This window comes from Orycteropus afer, unplaced genomic scaffold (assembly GCF_000298275.1).
Source record: "Orycteropus afer afer isolate SDZICR_OR568_19922 unplaced genomic scaffold, OryAfe1.0 scaffold00399, whole genome shotgun sequence".
In the NCBI taxonomy this organism is placed as follows: Eukaryota; Metazoa; Chordata; class Mammalia; order Tubulidentata; family Orycteropodidae; genus Orycteropus; species Orycteropus afer.
In genome coordinates, this window is record NW_006921986.1 from 2234235 (window position 1) to 2257118 (window position 22884).

The 22884-nt window shown below is 39.1% G+C and overlaps 1 protein-coding gene across 1 annotated transcript in view; it reads right to left on the reverse strand.

The window, feature by feature from the left end:
* Positions 1 to 3928: 3928 nt before the first annotated feature.
* Positions 3929 to 22884, reverse strand: part of PGM2 (phosphoglucomutase 2) — a 41029-nt gene continuing 22073 nt past the window's right edge. The window contains exons 9-14 of the mRNA XM_007953538.2: positions 21288 to 21468; positions 21104 to 21197; positions 18944 to 19073; positions 16617 to 16806; positions 16250 to 16383; positions 3929 to 4031 (exon numbers count right to left, since the gene is read on the reverse strand). Of these exons, the coding sequence (XP_007951729.1) occupies positions 3929 to 4031; positions 16250 to 16383; positions 16617 to 16806; positions 18944 to 19073; positions 21104 to 21197; positions 21288 to 21468 (832 nt within the window). The remainder of the gene's footprint in view (positions 4032 to 16249; positions 16384 to 16616; positions 16807 to 18943; positions 19074 to 21103; positions 21198 to 21287; positions 21469 to 22884) is intronic.

The following is a 22884-nucleotide window of genomic DNA, read 5'->3' on the forward strand; positions in this document are numbered from 1 at the left end:
CCACAAATGGGATGGCCTTAACAACAGGAGTTTATTCTCTTACAGTTTGGAGACTTTAAGCCCAAATTCAAAGGGCCAGGTTCTAGGGGCTCAACTTTGGGGTTCAGCTCTGCCTCCTGCTCCCAGCCCACACAAGCTAGAGGCTTTTCTTCGCTCAGACAGCTGCTGGTTGCTGAGGCTGCCAAGCCCAAGGTTGACAATTAAAAAGGCACAGTCCTGATACTACCAAATCACAAAGCAGTCCATTAATTCAAGTCCATTGTAAGTCTCAAGGTCAGCAGAGCATGGCAGGCTGCTGTACAACAACACGCCTACATGCAAGGTTCAAAGTGCCATAAGTTAGAGACCATTCCCAAAGCTGCTTCTTTTATCTGGGAAGCAGACCACATACCCAAAGCAGCTACTCAGCTGCTTGTGGTAGATCCCTCCATGGAGTTGATTGCCAGTCTCATCGTTGAGAATAACTACCACCAGCTGCCCAGCCACTCAACCAGGTCTAGCCAAGTTGACACACAAACATAACCACCACACCTGCATTTCCTCCTCCAAGCCACCCTCAGACTTAAGCCAGGACCTGTTCTTTCTAGGCACCAAGAGAAAATGGCCTGCCACTTATTCTATCTCATTGAATCATGTTTTTCAACAGGTTTGGCTACTAGGACACAGAGCAGGCTGCCATGATGGTTGCAGTGTAGTAAATTACAGATTGTGGCTTGTCTACCCATTAAGTCTTTGTAAACTCCATGGTAGAATTTTCCATGAGCAACTGAGTAGCTTCTGATTGTTAAAGTTATCCACTTGGGGTACTTTGAGAGTGGCAGGAAGCAATCTTTTGGGAAGTTTTCTCTTTCTCAGGTGCATAGAATTCTGATGTTGGGATTGGTTAGTTTGGCCACTCTGCCAGGCTCAAAAGGAGCCCTCCTACAGGCAGAAGGACTCTCTCTCACTGCTGGCTGAGAAAGACGTGCTGCTGAGAGTAATGCGCTCCTGAGAGACATGCACTTGCTGAGAGAGACACGTGCTGCTGTGAGAGAGACTGCTGGCTGCTAAATGAGATGGCTGGCTGTGAGACCAAGTGCATTTTTGAACTTTAATTGTAGCCTGTTGCTTCCCTAATAAACCCCATAATCTGTGAGTTCTGTGTGGCCACTGCAGCGAATTATCCAACCCAGCAGAGAGGTGGTGGGTGCCATAGGACGAACAGTTAGTATCAGGGTTTTTGAAAGGACTTGAGGGAGGTAGCATGTCTGGCCTTGTAGGAATAAGCCTTGGGCTACTGATGGTGAGTCTGTCTTCCTCTTGTGGGGTTAGAGGAGGTCAGAAGATGCGGCCTCCTTGACTCTTTGGCAATGGTGCTCAATTCTGACCTCAGGCTAGTGATCACAGCCTTCCTGCAGCACAAAGCATGTTCACAGCATCTGTTCACCACATGGTTTGCCTTGCTTATCCCCAGTTTCAGCACACATCCCCTCCAGGGGGCAGGCAAGGCAGCAGATGAACACAAGGATACCCTTCTTTGGTACAAAGTATTAATTTATTTTTGTGGCACAGTGGTTAAGCACTTGGCTGCTAGCCTAAAGGTTGGTGGTTCAAACCCTCCAGTTGTTCCACAGGAGAAAGGTATGGTAATCTGTTTCCCTAAAAAGATTACAGCCTTGGAAACCTTATAGGATCACTATAAGTTAGAAACGGCTCAATGGCAGCATGTTTGGTTTTCTTGGATCTCAGATGTTAAGTCTTTTGTGAGGGCTGTTCTGCATTTTTCCAGAGAACTGCTAATGATTTATTGATGCCCTTAGAGACCATTTAGTTCAATCTCTTTGTTTTAAAAAAGTCAAAATTGAGACTGAGAGGTCAAGTGATTGGACCAAAGCCACAGAGCTAGTTCATAGCAGATCAATATAAGGATGGAGGGGCCTTGTGTTATATGTTTTATGCATCACACAATGCTATTCCACTTCCCATAATAATGGGAGAAAGTAAAAAAAAATACTTAAGAAGCATGGATGGGGTGCTGTTTCTCAAAAAGACAAGCAAATGTGTAAGTACTGTAGTTAGTAGGTGGCACAAATGGTTTGTGCTTGACTGCTAACCCAAAGGTTGGTGGTTTGAACCCACCCAGTGGTACATAGGAAGATAGGCCTGGTGATCTGCTACCATAAAGCAGGGCTTCAAATTGGTTCAGGATTCAGTCATGGCTACCAGAAACAAGGGCAGTGTACGCATTGTCAAACAACCAAATCTCTTGAGCATCAGATTATGACCCGAGTAGGAAGCAGGCACCAGTGCCCCGCTCAAAGATGGTGGCCCACTGCTCTGTGACACACAATCTAAGCGGTGCAGCTGGATGCCATCTTTGAGCAGGGCACCAATTCCTCTTTGCAACTCAAGTCAAAGTCAGTGTACAAGAGATTTGGTTGCTATGTAATGTTTATACTGCCCTTCTTTCCACCCACTGTACTTCTTTTCCTTGGCCATGACTGAACCATTTTGAACTGGTATGAAGCCCTGCCATAAAGATTATAGCCAAAAAAAAAAAAAAACCCTATGTAGCATAGATCTACTCTGTAACACATGGAGTTGCCATGAGTCAGAACTGACTTACTGGCAACTAACAGCACTGACCCTCTGACTAGAATATGAACTTTGTCACAATACCAAACCAAACCAACTGCCACTGAGTTAATTCTGATCCATGGTAGCCCAATACGACACAGTAGAAGTGCCCCATAGGTTTTTCAAGGCTGCAAATCTTTATGAAAGCAGACTGCCTTATCTTTCTCCTGCAGAGGAGCAGTTGGTGGGTTCCAACCAGTGACCTTTTGGTTAGCAGTTGAATGCTTTAACCTCTACCCCACCAGAGCTCTTTCATCACAGCACATTTGTATTTACAGAAACATACTTTGTTACAGAATGCCAGATAAATGCTCAAAAAATGTGTTTGTAGAGAAGATGTAGACCTAAAGTTTCTTTTTTCCAGAGTATAATTTGAAACTATAAAACATACTATCACAAAAAAAAGGTTGGCTTCTACACTGAAGCAGCTGACGGAATGCGTTGAATATTGTAGATTTGAGAGTTCTGGTAGGATACAAGGTACATGTCACTAAGACTTAAAAACATTTTTTTTCCCTTACTTTAGGAAAACAGTCCATAGTATTTTAATTTTTCATTGTTCTGAAACTGTTAGTAATAATAGTAATAATAATAGGCAATCATACGCTAGAAATAATTTTAATTCAAAGCCAAAGAGAAATGATATGAAAGATACAAAATATATAAAGACCAGGTGGTCCTAGCTCATGGGTGTTTAATTGCAATCATTTTAGAAGATTATAACACCAACAGTTGAGAGAAGGGTAGAAAGCACAAATTAAATAATAAACTTGGAAAGAAAATCTATTCTAATAAAGTCTAGTGTGAGATTTTGATTACATATTACATATAAGGCTCTTTGGTTATTTCAATTACACATAAAAAGAATTACAGAGAAGACACATACTTAAGACTTATGCAAATTAAAGTGTTAATTACAAAACTATTTTTGAAGGTTATTTATTTTTAAAGGCTTCATTTTTTAATTCTTTAAAAAATTCAGATAATACCTAGATGGACCTTTCTTTTTTTTTTTTTTTTTTTTTAAATTTTAAATGCTATATACCCTTTTTTGCCCCTGAATTTTATTTATTTTGTTGTTGTTGAGCATACACTAGGGTCAAATGTTACAGGAATGCTAATTTGTTAGGTTTGGCCATTTTTTCTTTATACACTTTAAGAATCAAATGTAAAACGAGGAATGTAAGTCTATTTAAAAACATACACACACTTATAGTAATACTTTAAATTACTGGCCCTTAAAAATATTGCTTAACAAATGAAGTTCAGCTTAATCTTAGGTAAATTTAATTGTGCCCATGGCAGGACTATATTACTCGGCCTTTGGCTGCAGATTGTACTTTTGTGGCTGGAGAAAATGTTCTTCAATAGCACTGACTAGTTCATTCAGTTCCTTCTTCAGCTGCTCAGGATCACTGAAAAATAGACCAAAATTTCCAGATGAATGGATTATTTCTCCAAAGCATATTTTAACTGTTCTGTACACTGATTAAGTAACACTGAAATTTAATCTTAAGAGCAAGGTTAAATCAGCTACCAAAAAACTAATGACTTAAGCATGGGAACACATCTGTTGACTTAGACAAAACCCCATGAGACAATGTGCATGATTTTCCCCAAAGGCTTTTTCCTAAGATCTTTACTATAAACAAACTCATCCCTTTGCTCTCCTCATTATAATTTTTAAGAAACACAATTTTGGGGTTGTTATACCTAAAACACGTACAATGTTTATAGCTAACAGTACAGAGAAAACTGTTATGGCCCCAGTTGTCATTAAATCCTGCTGAATGCTTGAAAACAAGATGTCTTTTTTGAGTTCTCACTCTCCTGGAATAGGAATGTTCCTGATCATGTCTGCTGTCAAACTGCTGGAAAGCTGAACTGCAGCCTTGTCAGTAAACTCTTCCTAGAATGGACAGGGAGGAACAGCCTACCGGGACGGCAGTCACACCAGGAACTCAGCCAAGTGGGTTTTATCTTCATCATTCTATCTCCAGGACTGGGAGCACTGGTAGCGTAGTGCCTAAGGCACTTGACTGCTAACCAGAAGGCTGGCGGTTCACACTCACCAGCCACTCCTCGGAAGGAAGATGGGGCAATCTACTTCCATAGGGATACTCCCTCGGAAACCCAAGGAGGGGTCACTATGAGTCGGGTCCGACTCGACGGCACATAACAACAACAACAACAAAGAGTTACACTAAAATATAAATAAGAAGCTAAGGAGATAGAACAGGGGCTTTGATGGTTCAGTGGTAGAATTCTCGCCTTCCGTGAGAGACACCTGGGCTCAATTCCCGGCCAACGCACTCATGCACGGCCACCAGCCATCTGTCAGTGGAAGATACTGTGCTGCTGTGAAGCTGGACAGGTTACAATGGAACTTCCGACCTCAGGCAGACTAGGAGGAAAGGCCTGGTGATCTACTTCTGAAAATCAGCTGATGAAAACTTCATGGGTCACAAAGGTCTGCTCTCAACCTATCACGGGGAAGGTGCTGGACAGGACAGTGTTCAATGAGCAGGGCATTTCTCACAACAACAAAAGGAGACGGGTCCTCCGACAACAATGAAGTTTTCAAGCATGGGACAAGTATTTATATGCAAACCACTGGAAGGTAAATATTCAGTAAAACAGACATGTAATTAAATAGCAGCTTATATACCTGTCAGGCTACTAGCTACCGTAAGTTAGTTACTATAAGTATTAAAAGCTGAAAACTCATTTAGAAAAATCTTTCAATTAATACTTTTCATTACTTCATACTCACTTATTTTTAATGTATGTGAACTTCATTTTAATTGGAAAGGCAACCTTTGTAACTAGTGAAGATCATTTTGACACTGCAATAGCTAAACACAATAAGTAAAACAATTCATTTTATAATGGATATTAATTATGGCTCTACTGGCTGTGTGCCCCTGGGCAAGTGACTTAGCCTCTCTAAGGCCCAGATTCATTGAAAAATTTACCTTCTCAAGAGAGCTGCTGTGCAAATTAAGAGAAATTATATAAAACAATTAGCATAGAACCTTGGCCAAAGTCCTCAGTATATGTAGCTTTATAATCAGTAGTTCAGGTGACACAGTGGTTAAAAGCTCAGCTGCTACTCCAAAGGTTGGCAGTTTGAACACACCAGCCACTACACAGAAGAAAGATTTGGCAGTATGTTTCCAAAAAGACTACAGCCTTGGAAATCCAGTGGGGCAGTTCTACTCTGTCCTACATGGTTGCTGAGTCAGAATCAACCAGGCGGCAATGTTTTTTTCCCTTAATCATTGTAATTATTTTTATCCATATTGGCAACATATAAAACATATGCTTCACGACTGGTACAGCATGTGATCCTCAGGCTATACAACTATGAGACCAGAAGAACTAGATGGGGCTGGCTACTGCTGTCAATCACTCGGAGGGGGATCTATATAGGAGATCCTGGATAGAGTAAGAGAACACTGTGGAACAAAACTCAAAATCATTTGGGGAAAAAAAAAAGGGACCAGGTTTGCTGGTCTAATAGAGCCTGAGGGAATCACTAGAGACTACGGCCCCTTGCTACCCTTCAGGTCTGGAATTGAACCCAGTCCTGTGGCTTCTATCCAAACAAAAGACAGGCATATGAGGTGAACATTTACACTAGGTAGATACACTCCTTGGAGAGAACAATCATGGGAGAAAGAAGGGCTGTGTATGCATAGGGAGACAGCTCAGTGGGAGGAGTACATGGAGGGAAGGACACAGGGAAGAGGTAACTATGGGGAGGAAGTGGGAAGAGAGCTGTTGCTCTGTGGTAAACTGTGGTCAATGTCATGAGACAAAGTGTATGTGAACTGCTGTATGGAAAGTGAATTTGCTCTGTAAACTTCCACCCAAACACAATAACAACAACAACAACAATACAATTATGCTTCATAAATACATACGAATTACACAAGTTTTTTATTCCTTATCCATAAATATGTTTTGAAGAAACCAACGGTTCTCAGGAAAGCACATATACTAACAGTATATATATATATTTAAAATATATACCTATCAAGCATAACTCAAAATGCACAAAACAGCAGGAAAAAAACTAGATGAACGGGATTGTCTAAAAATTAAATTTTTATGTGTTTCCAAAGATAACTCCAAAAGAGTAAAAAGAGTACCTACAGATTGGGAAAACATAGTTGCCAATGACATATCTGACAAGGGACTTATCTCTAAAATTTATAGAAAGCTCCCACATCTCAACAGCAAAAAGACAAATAATCCAATTAAAAAATGGGCAGAAGACATAAATAGAGTTTTCACCAAAGAGGATATTCAGGCAGCCAACAAACACGTGAAAAAATGTTCACATCATTAGCCATCAGAGAGATGTAAATCAAAACAACAATGAGATACCATCTTAACCCAGCATTAGTAGCAAAGTTCAACAAGACAGAAAATAATAAGTGCTGGTGAGGATGCAGAGAGATTGGGACTCTCATACACTGCTGATGGGACTGTAAAATGATACAACCACTGTGGAAAGCAGTATGGTGATTCCTTAAAAATTTGGAATTAAAAATACCATTTGACCCAGCCATTCCATTACTAGGTATATATCCTAAAGAACTGAGAGCCAGAACAAGAAAAGAAATATGCATACCTATGTTCATCACAGCACTATTTGCAATAGCAAAAAGATGGAAACAACCTAGGTGCCCATCAACAGAAGAATGGATAACCACACTATGGTACACACACACAATGGAATACTACGCAACCTTAAAGAATAATGTGGAATCTGCAAAACACCACATAATGTGGATGAACTTGGAGGACATTATGCTGAGCGAAGTAAGTCAATCACAGGAGAAATACTGTTAGTCCGTTATTGTAAAAGTCAAGGAAAGGTTTATATATGGAAGGAAATTTTCTCTGTTAGTTACCAAGGGTGAGAGGGGAAAGGAGGGAACACTGGTAGATAGGGTAGAGACAAGTATTGAGTGGGTGAAGAAAAGGGCAATGTACCAAACATGAGGGATCAACACAGTGACACTGAGGAAGACAGAGAGTGCATGGGAGGTACAGACAACAAAGATGAACCCTTTTGCATATACAGTACTGTGTTGTCAGTGATGGCAAACATGGGTCTACAGGTGGATAGCTGGGTATACAGGATGAACAATTAGGTAAGTCTACGCAGTGGGGGAGTGTGTCCATGACCATGTATAGGGCTGGCAGACAATGTTTCTACAAGTATATTTGTATGTTCTGTAAGAATGTCCAGGTATATAGTAGGGCTACATGTTTCTACAAGTATATTTGTATGTTTTGTAAGAATGTCCAGGTATATAGTAGAGCTGACAAGGGATAAGGTTGTGGTCACTTCTCAGCCACAGCCAGCTACCCAGAGGGAGCAAGCAGTTGGACCTGTGGGCTCGGGACCTTGGTTGCAGGGGACATCAAGCTCAACTGGCATAACATACTACACAAAAACCTTGTTCCACATCCTACTTTTGCAAGTAGCAACTGGGATCGTAAACGCTTGCAAGAGGTCATCTACATGCAACGTTGGGTATCTCCTTGTCTAATGCAAAGAAGAATGAAGAAAACCAAAGATCCATGGAAACAATTAGTCCAAGCAACTGATATACCATGTGATCCTCAGCCTATATGATTATGAGACCAGAAGAACTAGATGATGCCTGGCTACCACTGTCAATCACTCAGAGGGGGATCTATGTAGGGAACCCTGGATACAGTGGGAGAACAATATGGAACAAAACTCAAAATCATAAAAAAGAAAAAGGGACCAGGCTTGCTGGTCTGATAGAGTCTGAGGAAACCACTGAGACTATGGTCCCTAGCTGCCCTTCAGGTCTGGAATTGAACCCACTCCTGCAGCTTCCAGCCAAACAAAAGACAGGCACATGAAGTGAACATTTACATTAGGTAGATACACTCCTTGGAGAGATCAATCATGGGAGAATAGAAGGGCTGTATATGCACAGGGAGACAGTTTTGGGGGGCAGGAGTACATGGAGGGAAGGACACAGGGAAGAGGTGGCTATGGGTGTGAAGTAGGGGGAGAGCTATTGCATTGTGGGAGATTGCAGTCAATGTCATGAGGCAAAGTGAATATGAACTGCTGTATCTAAGATGAATTTTCTCTGTAAATTTTCACCCAAATCACTATAAAGTTTATATATATATATATATATACACCTAAGCAACCAAGATGTCCTTCAATAGGTAAATGCATAAATAAATGGTGGTAGATCCATATAACAGAGCATTATTCTGTGATTAAAAAGAAGTCAGTCTGAAAGGGCTACATGCTGTAGCCATTACATCCTAGAAAAGGCAAAACTATTTTTATAAAAACATTTAGAAATAGTGGAAAGATCAGTGGTTGCCAGAAGTTCAATGGGAGAAGGGTGGTGAATAGATAAAGCATAGGGAATGTAACTCTTTTATACGACACTAAAGTGGTAGATCCATGACATTCTGCATTTCCAAAACCCACAGAACCACACAATTATTTTCTCTACCACCACTTGTCTGTCAGTGTTGTACTGTGGTGGCTTACATGATGCTGTGAGGCTGCAGGCTATGTCACTGGTATTTCAAATACCAGGAGGGTCACACATGATGGACAGGCTTCAGCAGAGCCCAGAGTAAGACAGACTGGGAAGAAAGACAGGGTCATCCACTTCAAGAAATATTGGCCACTGGAAACCTTAATAAATAAATAACAGTAAACATTGTCACATATAGTGCTGGAAGATTAGCCCTTCAGGTTTGAAGGAACTCAAAATATGACTAGGGAAGAGCTGCTCCTCAAAGTAGAGTCGACCTTAATGACATGGATGGGGTAAAGCTTTGAGGACCTTCATCTGCAGATGGGCATGAATCAAAATGGGAAGAAACAGCTGCAAACAACCATTAATAATCAGAACAAGGAATATACAAAGTATGAATCTAAGAAAATTGGAAGTTGTCAAAAATGAAATGGAACACATAAAGATCGATATCCTAGGCATTACTAAACTGAAATGACAAATTGAAGAGGAATAGTGTCACATTCATTGTGACAAAGAATGTTTCAAGATCTATCCTGAAGTATAGTGCTGTCAGTGATAGGCTAATATCCATACACCTACCAGGAAGACCAGTTAATATGACTATTCAAATTTATACACCAACCACCAAAGCAAAAGATGAAGAAACTGAAGATTTTTACCACCTTTTGCAGTCTGAAATTGACCAAACATACAATGAAGACATTGATAATTTCTGGTGATTGCAATGCTAACGTTGGAAACCAAGAAGCAGCATCAGTGGTTGGAAAATATCGGCTTGGTGATAGAAATAATGCTGGATATCACATGATAGAATTTTGCAGGACCATTGACTTGCTCATTGCAAAAACCTTTTTTTCAACAATATAAATGGCAACTATATACTTGGACCTCACCAGATGGGATACACAGAAATCAAATTGACTACCACTATGGAAAGAGGCAATAGAGCAGCTCATTCTCAGTCAAAACAAGAGCAGGAGTTGACTATGGCACAGACCATCAACTGCTGATACGCAAATTCAAGTTGAAGCTGTAGAAAATTAGAACAAGTCCACAAGAGCCAAAATATGACTATGAGTATGTCCCACCTAAATTTAGAGACCATCAGGAGAACAGATTTGATGCAGTGAGCACCAATGACTAAAGACCAGGTGTATTAAGGGATGACATAAAGAACATCATACATGAAGAAAGCAAAAGGTCATTAAAAAGACAGGAAAGAAAGAAAATACTAAAATAGAATTCAGAAGAGACTCTGAAACTTGCTCTTGAATGGAGAGTACCTAAAGAGGAAGGAAGAAACATAGCAATAAAAGAGCTAAACAGAAGATTTTAAAGGGTGGCTCAAGAAGACAAAGTAAGTATTATAATGAAATGTGCAAAGATGTGGAATTAGAAAACCAAAGGGAAGAACACGCTTGACATTTCTCAAAGTGAAAGAACTGAAGAAAAAATTCAAGCCTCGAATTGCAATATTGAAAGATTCTATGGGCAAAATATTGAACGATGCAGGAAGCCTCAAAAGAAGATGGAAGGAATACACTGTGTCACTATACCAAAGAGAAATGGTCAACGTTCAGCCATTTCTGGAGGTAACATATGATCAAGAACCAATGGTACTGAAGGAAAGAAGTCCAAGTCGTACTGAAGGAATTGGTGAAAAATAAGGCTCAAAGAATTGACGGAATACCCATTGAGATGTTTCAACAACAGATAAGAGTACTGGAGGAACTTACTCATTTATGCCACAAAATGTGGAAGACAGCTGCCTGGCTACCAGTTACCTGACTAGAAGAGATCCATATCTGTGCCCATTCCAAAGAAAGGTGATCCAACAGAATATGGAAATTATTGAACAAATCATTAATATCACACACAAGTAAAATTTTGCTGAAGACAATTCAAAAATGGTTGCAGTAGTATATTGACAGGGAACATCCAGAAATGCAAGCTGGATTCAGAAGAGGATGTGGAATGAGGGATATCATTAGTGATATCAGATGGATCTTGGCTAAAAGCAAAGAATACCAGAAAAATGTTTACTTGTGTTTTATTGAATATGCAAAGGCATTTGACTATGTGGATCGTAACAAATTATGAATAACATTGAGAAGAATGGGAATTCCAGAACACTTAATTGTGCTCATGAGTAACCTGTACATAGACTAGCAGAACAAGGGAATACTGCATGGCTTAAAATCAGGAATGGTGTACATCAGGATTGTATCCTTTTACCATACTTATTTAATCTGTATGCTGAGTAAATAATCTGAGAAGCTGGACACAATCAGCATTGAACAAAGACTCATTAACAATCTGCAATATACAGATGACACAACCTTGCCTGCTGAAAGTGTAGAAGACTAAAAGCACTGATGAAGATCAGACTACAATCTTCAGTATGGATTACACTTCAACATAAAGAAAACAAAAATCCTCTTAACTGGATCAGTAAGCAACATCACAGTTAATGCAGAAAAGATTAAAGTTGTCAGGTAGTTCATTTTACTCGGATCCACAATCAACACTCATGGAAGCAGCAGTCAAGAAATCAGATGTCACACTGCACAGGGCAAATTTGCTGCTAAAAGAATTCAGTGAGTTTGTTTTTTATTTTTTTCGAACCCAAGCCATGATATTTTCAATTGCCTCATGTGCGTGTGAAAGCCAGACAATGAATAGGAAGACTGAAGAAGAATTGATGCTGTTGAATTGTGGTGTTGGCAAATAATACTGAAAATACCAAGGATTACCAGGAGAATGAATGAACAGATCTGTCCTGGAAGAAGTGCAGCTGGAATGCTCCTTAGAGGTGTAAGTGGCCAGACTTTGTCTCACCTGTTTTGATCATGTTGTCAAAAGGGACCATTCCCTAGAGAAGGATATCATGCTTGGTCAAGTAGAGGGTCAGAAGAAAAGGGAAGACCCTCAAGATGGACTGAGGGAAGATCAACAAGATGGACTGACACAGTGGCTGCAACGATGGGCTCAAGCATAGCAAGGATTGTGAGGATGGTGCAGGACTGGGCAGTGTTTCGTTCTGTTGTACACAGGGTCACTGAGTCGGAATCAATAGATGGCATCTAACAATAACAACATTTTTCTCTAGCCATCATGAAAAACCTTCAAGAGAACTAAACACAGTGCCAGTTTCTAGCCCTATGGATTTAAGACTGGCTTCATCAGTCCCCACAATCATGTGAGCCAATTCCTTGCAATAATTCTCTTATATCCTATGGGTTCTGCTTCTCCAGTGAAACACTAACTGATACAATTATTATCCAATAGTGATGAGATATTAAGAGAATGTTCTTAGGAGATGTACACTGAAGTAATTAGGAGTGAAGTATCATGAGGTCTAAGGCTTTCAAATGGTTCAGGAAAAAAACAACCACCAAATATATAATATATATGGTAAGAGAGCACATACTGCAAAATAATAAATTTTTGAGCCTAGGTCTGGTTGGCAAAATAGGCTTGTGACCCGCTTTTGTAAAAAAAGTTTTATCGGAACCCAGCCACAGCCATTCCTTTACGTATATATGGCTGCTTTCACGCTTCAACTACAGAGTTAAGTGACAGAGACCAATGGCCCACAAATATTCACTATCTGGGTCTCAAAAGAAGTTTGCCAACTCCTGGTCTAGGTGAAGAATATATGGTATTCACTATATTATACCAGAATTTCTATGGGGTATTAATAAAATAAAAAGACAGAAAATACTAGACATTTCCTCCACCAAAAATGATCTTTTAAGAGCACAATTTATACTTGAAAAAGTTTTGCTATTCTAAAAGATTAGCAGATCTTGGAATTCTAGGAATTAATGAAATGCAGGGTATAAAATATAATTAAAAAAAAAACCACACCTCACTGCCATTGAATCAATGCTGACTAATAGCAACCCCCTTTGGGTTTCTGAGGCAGGAAATCTGTACAGAAGCACATTGCCCCATCTTCCTTCTGCAGAGTGACTGGTGGGTTTGAACCGCCATCCTTCTGGTTAGCAGTAAAATGCCTTACGCAGTACACCATATAAAATAGAGTAACAATATTTAAGATTATCAGCAAACAAGGAAACGTTGTTGTTGTTGTTATGTGCTATAGAGTCAGACCCGACTCATAGCGACCCCTCCTTGGGTTTCTGAGGCAGTATCACTACAGAAGTAGATCGTCTCATCTTCCTTCTGAGGAGTGGCTGGTGGGTTTGAACCACCAGCCTTCTGGTTAGCAGTCAAGTGCCTTTGGCACTACACTACCAGGAAACCTTAGCTACAGCTATTTGTTGCTACAACATTAGGAAGGCTGGTGCTTTCTTTGAGCGCTGACAGCATACGTATGGGCTGACCTAGTCCCTAATGTTCCATTTAAAAACTGGTAGAAACATTTCAATGACTACAATAATACAATTTTCAAAAGTATTTTCAGCAATTTATAGACTAATATTTGAATTTAAGTGTACTCACTAACCTATATTACAAATTTAAATACCATAAATCCTTAAACATTAAGTAGTGTTGTTATTATTATTATTATAAAGGAAGGTTAAGGAGATTTGGTGGCACTGTGGTTAAAGCATTCAGCTGCTAATCAAAAGGTCAGTGGTTCAAACCCACCAGCTGGTCCATGAGAGAAGGATGAGGTAGTCTGGTTCTGTAAAGATTTACGGCCTCGGAAGCCTATGGGGCAGTTCTAGTCTGTCCTATAGGGTTGTTATGAGTCAGAATTGACTTGATGGCAGTAGATTTGGTATTGGTTTGTTTAAAGGAAGGGTTTCTGAAATGTGAGATATATTTTCACAGGAAAATGAAAAGCAAAGGGCAATAGAGAAAACACATTCTTACATTGAACTAAGGTCTATTTGTTTTTCTAAGAATGAGATCCAGAAATAGGAGAATACTAAGTAACAATAAGAATTATAAAGAAATGTCTATGGAAAATCATACTCAATACAATAGCAAATAGCTTATTATTTCATGCCCATGGAAAGAGGGATATTAGCACAATTATTACAATAAAATTTTGGTAATCCAGAACTTTCAGAAAATGAGCTGTTTTTATATGTTCATTCAAGTTGATTCATAGTTGAGTTTTTACCCTTTAAGTATGAAAATGTTTTGAATGGGAAACATAGCAAAATATATTTTACAGTACTGACACTTCTTAAATATACTTATATTAAACAAATTGACATTTGTAATAACCATCATGACTGTGATTGACCCAAGCTGCTACCCAGAAGACTCAGGCACATTTGAGGTGTGGAATACTATTTCCTTTATGGTACAATTCCTGGGGTGGTATGTTTTTTTGACTTCTTCTGCCCACAACTTATTTTAAAAAAATTTCCTTCTTAGCTACAGCAGTCACTTCTCCCTGCCTAAAGAATTTCTAACTTGCTATATTTAGTCTGCTATGGGCTTGTCATTTTCAGATACTTGGAAATTTTTCTCTGCTTTATATCCACATGATGTAAATCTAGGAGCTCTGGTGGCATAGTGCCTAAGGCATTTGACTGCTAACCAGAAGGCTGGCAATTCAAACCCACCAGCCACTCCTCGGAAGGAAGGTTAGACAATCTACTTCTGTAGTGATACTGCCTCAGAAACCCAAAGAGAGGTCGCTATGAGTTGGATCTGATCTGATTATAAGTCTGGAAAATCCTTCACATGAGCAAAGCTTTGATTTGTACATGTGGTAACAACTACTCAGACCTGGGCTGCCTACTATGGCGGTCATCTGCCACGTGTGCCTATCAATTACTTGAAATGTGGCTAGTGTAACTGAGGAACTTAACTTTTAAATTTACTTAGTTTTATTTAGTTGAAGTTGAAACCTAAAAACTGACACTCAGTTGGGCTATTGGAAAACTTAAGTATGTTGAGAACAACTTGGGTATCAAAATCTTCTTTTTCAACTGTAAATTTTATACAATCTAAATATAGAGTAAATATTTCTGATGAAAGATTTCAAACTGAGATATGCTGAAGTGTAAAATACTGAACAAATATAAAAGACTAAGTATAAAAAGAGAATATAAAATATCTCAGCAATTTTTATATTGGTTACATATTATCACGATAATGTTTTGGTATAGTGCCTAAGGTATTTGACTGCTAATCAGAAGGATGGCCGTTCAAAACCAATAACCACTCCTCAAAAGGAAGATTGGGCAATCTACTTCCATAGAGACACCACCTTGGAAACGCAAGGAGGGGTCACTGTGAGTCGAATTGACTTGATGGTAATGAGTTTGTTTGGTTTGGTAAGTTAAATAAAATACATTATAAAAATTGATTTCACCTTTCTTTTCATATTTTAACACTGGCTAATAAAATTTCCAAATAATATATGTGACTCATATATTATTTCTATGCTACCGTGTGGACTTATTTCATCTTAAAATAGTTTTTTTCCTGATTCTCAATTATATTCTGAACTGGTTAACAGAGTGCCAGACAGGTATGCCATAACATATTTATATGAGCTAACTACATGCACGAAGGCTGTTAAAGTTCAAGAGGGGATGGTCATTGAAAAATGACTAAGTCAAACTCTTTGCCAAGGTCACAGACATGGTACTGAAGCTATAAGGTCAACACCTCTTTGATATCAAGGACTCTCTCATGTATGTGGGGGATGAAGGGGTGGCTCTTTATCCTCCCTGGGCCCAGTGGACTTGTGCATGATAGGTACTCAAAGATACTTGTTGACTGCATATGGAATGGTAAACTTTTAATACAATCATAGTGCCTAAGACATCTGACTGCTAAGCAGAAGGCCGGTGGTTCAAACCCACCAGCCACTCCTCAGAAGGAAGGTTAGGCAATCTACTTCCATGGTGATACTGCTTTGGAAACCCAAGGAGGAGTTGCTATGAGTCGGATCGGACTCAATGGCAGTGAATATGAGTATATAAGATACATGGGAAGATTGTAGGAGTAAAAGAGGAAAGTTCACTATATGAAACTACATATTGGAAAGGTGAAAAATTTTACTTAGCATATGAAAAGAACCAATCTGGAAGTTCAGGTTATAAAAAAAAGCACACCAGCTGCTATGAATATCATACCTGTTTCCAGGTGGGGCACACAGCTCTGAGTAGTACTTTATTTTGGGTTCTGTCCCGCTGGTCCGCATGGTGGCCACACCTCCATTAGCAAAGGTAAAGGTGATCATTTGGCTGCTTTTACTAGTAGGGAGAACCTAGGAATTAATTTACACATATTATATATTTAAGTAGTTAATCTTCAGAAAGTATCCTGACATAATTAATATTATCCACTGCATAAACAAGAAAATAAGTTCTAAACAAATATAATGCCAAATGCCTAAACCAGTTTCAATTAGTTATATGATTAAATAACTTGATCTAGTCAAAGTATTTTTACAAAGGTAAACAGAGAAGAGTTTAGTGGATGACAGTAAATGTTACTCACAGCTTTTTTGTCAGGCTGGCTATCATCATAGCCAGTTGTAAGGTCCCTAATTCCGGAAATTTCAAACTTGCCACAAGTTTTTGGGTAATTATTCTTTCCATCGTAATTTCTAAGGTTTTCAAATAACTTTTTAATGGTGCCTTGATCATGGCAGATAAAATATGAAGCTTTGGTAATATGGTAGCCATATCTATCAAAACAAATACAAACACAAATGAGGAACAAATAATTCTGCATACCGTACACAGGGCATGTATCAACCAGTAAATCCTAAAAGAAATTAAACAAATAACTGTGACTAGCTTCAAAGGAATAACTTAGTATTAAAAATAGGGTTAACAAATTACACTGGGGAACAAACTACTGCCTGGTCTTCAGCCTGTTTTGTGAATTCAACTTTTATTGGAATACAGCCATGTCCTGCCCATTCCTTCATGCAGTGTCTCTGGTGGCTTTTGCACTACAAAGGAACAGGTGAATAACTGCTATAAACACTGACTGGTCCTCAAGGCCTAAACAATTACCAACTGGCAATCTATAGAAAAAGTTGCTGACCCCTGATCTACCCCAACAGCCTTAAAATCCTCGGTGCATTATAAAACACAATCCCCGACTTCCTGACTTCCTAGTGTACACACCTCAAGGAAGAGGCATCTGTGCTCACCATAATGGCAATGACGAATAAGGTCCTCTAAAGGATGTACTCCAGCCTTGATACACTAACTAGCAACTCGGCAAATGTTTCCACTTAGCATGCACTGGAAGGAAAACCTGATCCAGGAAGAGTCACAGTCACAGAACGCTCTACAAACTCGCAAATCATGGGTCATCCATGTTCACAAGACTTTATTGTTCAAAACTGTGCTTGAAAAGTAACATTAGCCTATAACAAGCCAATTAATGTTAGTCTTTGATTTTTTTTTTCTTTTTTTCACAAACTGCCTGATAGAATAAATCAAAAAAGAAAAAGGAATTGTACGTAGACCTAGTAATTTTTCCTAGGGGAATGACTTCATAATGTAAAGTGTTGAATTGTCAGGTTTTAAAACAAGTCTTTTAAAAATCACTTAAAATACTATTTAGTAAGTGGATATTTTGTGTAGATTACCAATTAAGGCCAAAAATAAGAACTATGCTAGTCTTGATCTTATATAAACAAATTGTACTTGTGGCTTGGGATTAAAAACATCTCTGGTGAGAGCATCGTACACAGCTGCAGAAAGTGTTTTGTTTCAAACATCTCAAACAGCAATGAAAACTAAGTAGGTGACAAACTGACTGCAATGTCAAAGCTAAACAAAGCATCACATGGACAAAACGTCATATTTGTAAATCAATATATTATTTTGTTATTCTATATGTAAAGTAGGAGCTCTGGTAGCGTAGTGCCTGAGGCACTTGACTGCTAACCAGAAGGCTGGCGGTTCAAACCCACCAGCCACTCCTCAGAAGGAAGGTTAAGCCATCTACTTCAGTAGTGATACTGGCTCAGAAACCCAAGGAGGGGTCTCTATGAGTCGGGTCTGACTCGCCGGCACATAACAACAACAATAACATATGTAAAGTACATTAAGTACTGTAAGGAGAAACTTGACTACTTTATCTCCATCCCCAAAAAAATGATCCACACCCCCATATATTCAAGTTGGCCAAAGAGATTTTCTGACATTTCTTCACTGGGAAAATGGGGCATTGCTTTCCACTTATAAATACTCAGTAATCATTACATATCATAAGAATACTGCATCTACAAATCACCAAACAACTGTTAACAAGCCATCAAAAGATTCATTTAAATGTGTTATATATAGTAAATTCACATCATGCTTTATTCATCTTGGTATTTAGCTACAAATCTTATTTTAAAGTAATACATTTCATCTTTTTGACACTGGGCTTAAAAGCGTATCCTTAAATCAGCCATTTCCACAACTAACATCCTCATTTGTTAAGAATTCATGTGATTAGGAATGGTAATATTATATGGTTCAAGGTTGCTGGGCGGCACAGTCAGTCTGTGCTTGGCTAGTCACCCAAAGGTTGGCTATTCAAACCCACCCAGCAGCACCACAGAAGATCCGGGCCTGGTGAGCAGTTTCCATAAAGATTACAGCCAACCCAAGTCTGGGGCCTACGGAGTCTCTCCAAATGAACATACAAACAAACAAATGCCTCAGTATGGTATGGTTTCAGCATCAAAAAGAAAAGGTGATCTCTTCATAGTTCTAAGAAATCAAATTCATAATCCATAAATGTTAGTGTCTTATACACAAGAATTTAATAAAACATTTAAAAAGATTAATTAAACAGAGTCAATAGAAACTTACTCGACATAGATGGCCTTTAGCTGTTGAGACAAAGACAAATTCTTGGTTGCTAGAAAGCTAGCTAGCTCTGCGCTTATGACAGCGGCACTGACCCCATCTTTGTCCAGAACAAAGGGACAGCACATATACCCTGCAGAAAACACATGTCACACACAGAGTCATAGGTTCTTTCACATCACTGCATAAGGTCACATGTGGGTACACGTCCTACCTATCACAATTAGAGTTCACACAGTACTGAGCGTAAGGATGATTCTTATTTACCACTATATGTTAAAGAATCTAGCCCAGAGCCTAACACACAGCAAACCTTCAAGACATATGTGTTAAATACCTATGGGAGAGGCTCCCCCTGACCAAATCATGCCTATTCACTTGGCCCACCTCAAGTCCCTCCAGCTCACTTTAGAAATAATTTCAAATTTTTCTAGTCAATGCTTCTGTCTTTCTTCTCTGAATACCAATAAACCCACTGCCAATGAGTCGATTCCAACTCATAGTGACCCTAAAGGACAGAGCAGAACTGGCCCAGAGGGCTTCCAAGGCTGTAAATCTTTACAGAAGCAGATTGCCCATCTTTCTCCCACTGAGCAGCTGGTCTCTTTGAACTGCCAACCTATGAGTTAGCAGGTGGATACTTAACCACTATGCCCCAAGGCTCCAATAACATAAATAACATTACAATAATTCTCATTATTTACATTATTCATCTTGACACCTGGCCTATTTTCTTTTGTGTGGTTACTTAACTAGGTCTATGTACTATTCATCTTGACACCTGGCCTATTTTCTTTTGTGTGGTTACTTAACTAGGTCTGCTGTCAGCCAAGATCAGCAGGATCTACTTCATTCAGAGTCACTGTGCAATAGATAAGCAATAAATATTTGATAAATGAACATAAGAAAAAAATACATATGTAAAATAAAAACCTGAAGAAATATAAGATGTTAATAGGAGAAATGATGTATGGGGGGAGTGGGCATAAAAAACTGTACTTTCTATACAGTTTTTCTGAAGCTTAAAACTGCTCTAAAAAAAGTCAGATCACATTTAAACTTAAAAAAAAAAAAAAAAATTGTAGAAAGACAAGACTGCCAAACTGACAACAAAGATTCAAAAACTGACCGATTACACTTCAATCAGTTAATGAGTTAAACAAATAATGTGTGGCTGTGCTACAGAGAACACACAGGTGAAGTGGAAGAACACACACTTTATAATCAATACGACGGAGAACAAGGAGCTCTGGTGGCGCAGTGCCTAAGGCACGTGACTGCTAACCAGAAGGCTGGCAGTCCAGACTCACCAGCTGCTCCACAGAAGGAAGCTGGGGCAATATATTATAGTTTATAGTAAATGAATAGCTGAAATATTGCCAGCACAACCATCTGGATTTCAAATTTCTATAGCTGGCTCTCCTTTTTGCTCCTGTATAACACAACACAACGCAACGCAACACACTGCCGGCGAGTTGGATCTGACTCATAGCGATCCCTCCTTGGGTTTCCGAGGCAGTATCACTATAGAAGTAGGTTGCCCAACCTTTCTTCAGAGGAGTGTCTGGTGGGTTTGAACTGCCAGCCTTCTGGTTAGCAGTCAAGTGCCTTAGGCACTATGCCACCAGAGCTCATGTATACTGACAAATAATTTAGGACAAGGGTTCTCAGTCATTCAGGTTGGACTTGGAGCTGTCCTTCTAGGTGACCATCACTTTGATGAAAGCATCACAGTGGTACCAGCCCCGTCCTCCTTACAGACCTCAGCATAGACCCCATGGAGTGCTTTCAGCAAGGACTGGATGATACTCGCCTTGTATATAAAACCCAACAGTTGAGGAAACATCATAACTCATAAATAAGTGGATTCTCAAGCTACCAGCAGCCTTGCCCAGAACACCACTGTTTTCAGCAGTGACATGCTCAGAAAGCATTTTCTTTCTCACATTAATGGCTTGGTTATTTGCAAGATATTTTAGCTGAAAATAAAGATCTCAAATTTAGATCTCAAATAAATCTGAGATCCTAATGTTGGGAGAGGGTAGCTTGACTTTTGTTTCACTGTTGATCTTTTGAATGCAGATCCAAACCCAAATCCTCTTCCTATTTATTTATATTCTATGTATCATCAGTGATTATAGCATTCCTATTATGACTTCTTACCGATAGCTTCTTCAAATGCAAATAGAACATTTTTCCCCTGGTCTATTAGTTGTTTGGCTCTGTTTCCCATCCACTTGAAGCCAGTTAATGTTTCCTAGAGGGATAATTCAAGAGAGAAAGAAACACTTTAGATCTTCTACAGAGTACAAGAAAGGGAAAGAAGAGATTCCTGAAAGCACTTTACCTCAAAATGAAAACCCTCCTTTAAGGCGATGGCCCGTAAAATTTTGGAGGAGACGGTGCTAGACAACATGTATATGTCTTTCAGGGCACTGCGATCTGGGTTCTTTTCTTTCCAAGAAGTAAAGAGCCACCAGCCTAAGAGGGCTCCCAACTCATTGCCTGAAAATACTCTCCATTCACCACTGAAAGAGAAAAACAATCTATTCATTTCCATGATCTTAGGGAAGATACTAGCAGTCACTGGGGCAGGGCAACTAAGCCAAATGAGACTCATAGTAGTATCTGCAAGACTATTCTTATTATTCACCACCTTCAAATAAATGGCCAAAACTGTGACTGCTACTTACAAATATTTGATACATGATATCCTACATCAGCCAATTTGCCTAGAAAAAATCCTATCTTTGAGAATTGTATGAAATAAGTATGTCAGTGATCACATTTAATGCTTTTATTTTAATCCTCTGCTCTGGTTTTAACCATAATCTGCTGGCAAGATCCCGTCAAGTATAAAATATTTTAATGTGTGTATTTTGATGTTTGGTTTGGTTAGTGGTGCTGAGCTGAGAGGGTAATGTATAGCGATCTTTAAGTATCTCCATCTTTAAGATCGAGTTTGGTATTAAAACAGCTAGAACACCAGAGACTAGGTATGTAATTTATCTTCCTCTTTGTAATCCAAATGTGTAGAAGTAAATCTCCCACCTCAGTATGCATCTCATTAGCTTAACTTTCTAAAAACTAACACAGAATCGAACCTGTTTTTTCATGACCTAAAACCCTAACTCTTCAGTAGCACCTCACCACCCACAAAACACCACAAATACTTGGACTGGGTTTATCTTCCCACTTTTTCCCCCACTTACTACATCTCTGTACAAAGTCTATGTCAAACATTGCCTTAAAAGCTGTGTCAGTATACCACAGGTACTCCTCTCTGGTCTGCTCACCTACATCCATTTCCTTGAAAAGTCTAGCTCTTTACAAACCCTTGGGCAAATACTGAACTGCAAAGCCAGCACCAAGCAAAGAATTTCCCCTCATGTGGTACTGAGTCATCGTTGTTGTTAGACACCATCAAGTTGACTTCAACACTGTTGTTGTTAGGCTCCATTGAGTTGATTTTGACTCATAGAGCTCCCAACTGACAGAGCGGAACTGCCCCATAGGGTTTTCTCAGTGGTTTTATATTTCTCTTCCTGTTCCGCAACTGCAATGACGTGTAGGTTATTCCTTTTCATGGTATCCAGCATGAACCTTAGGCTTTCTTCATTTTGTTTTGATCTTTTCTCTGACTGATCCCTTTCCAAAGAAGTATTCAGGTATTTGTCTTCAATCTCATTAATTCTGTCTTCCATTCTACTCCTTTGCCCTTCCAATATGTTATCTATTTCTGACAATTTAGTATTAATCTTCTGAATTTCTATCTGTAGATTTAGAATCATTTCTAATTTTTCATTATTTTGTCATTTTGTTCTTGCATTTTCTTCCAAAATTCTTCAAGGGTTTTCTCTGTGTTTTCCTTGATCTGTCTTTCAATCCTTTGAAGACATCTAAATATAATTCTTTTGAATTCCTTATCAGGGAGTTCCAATACT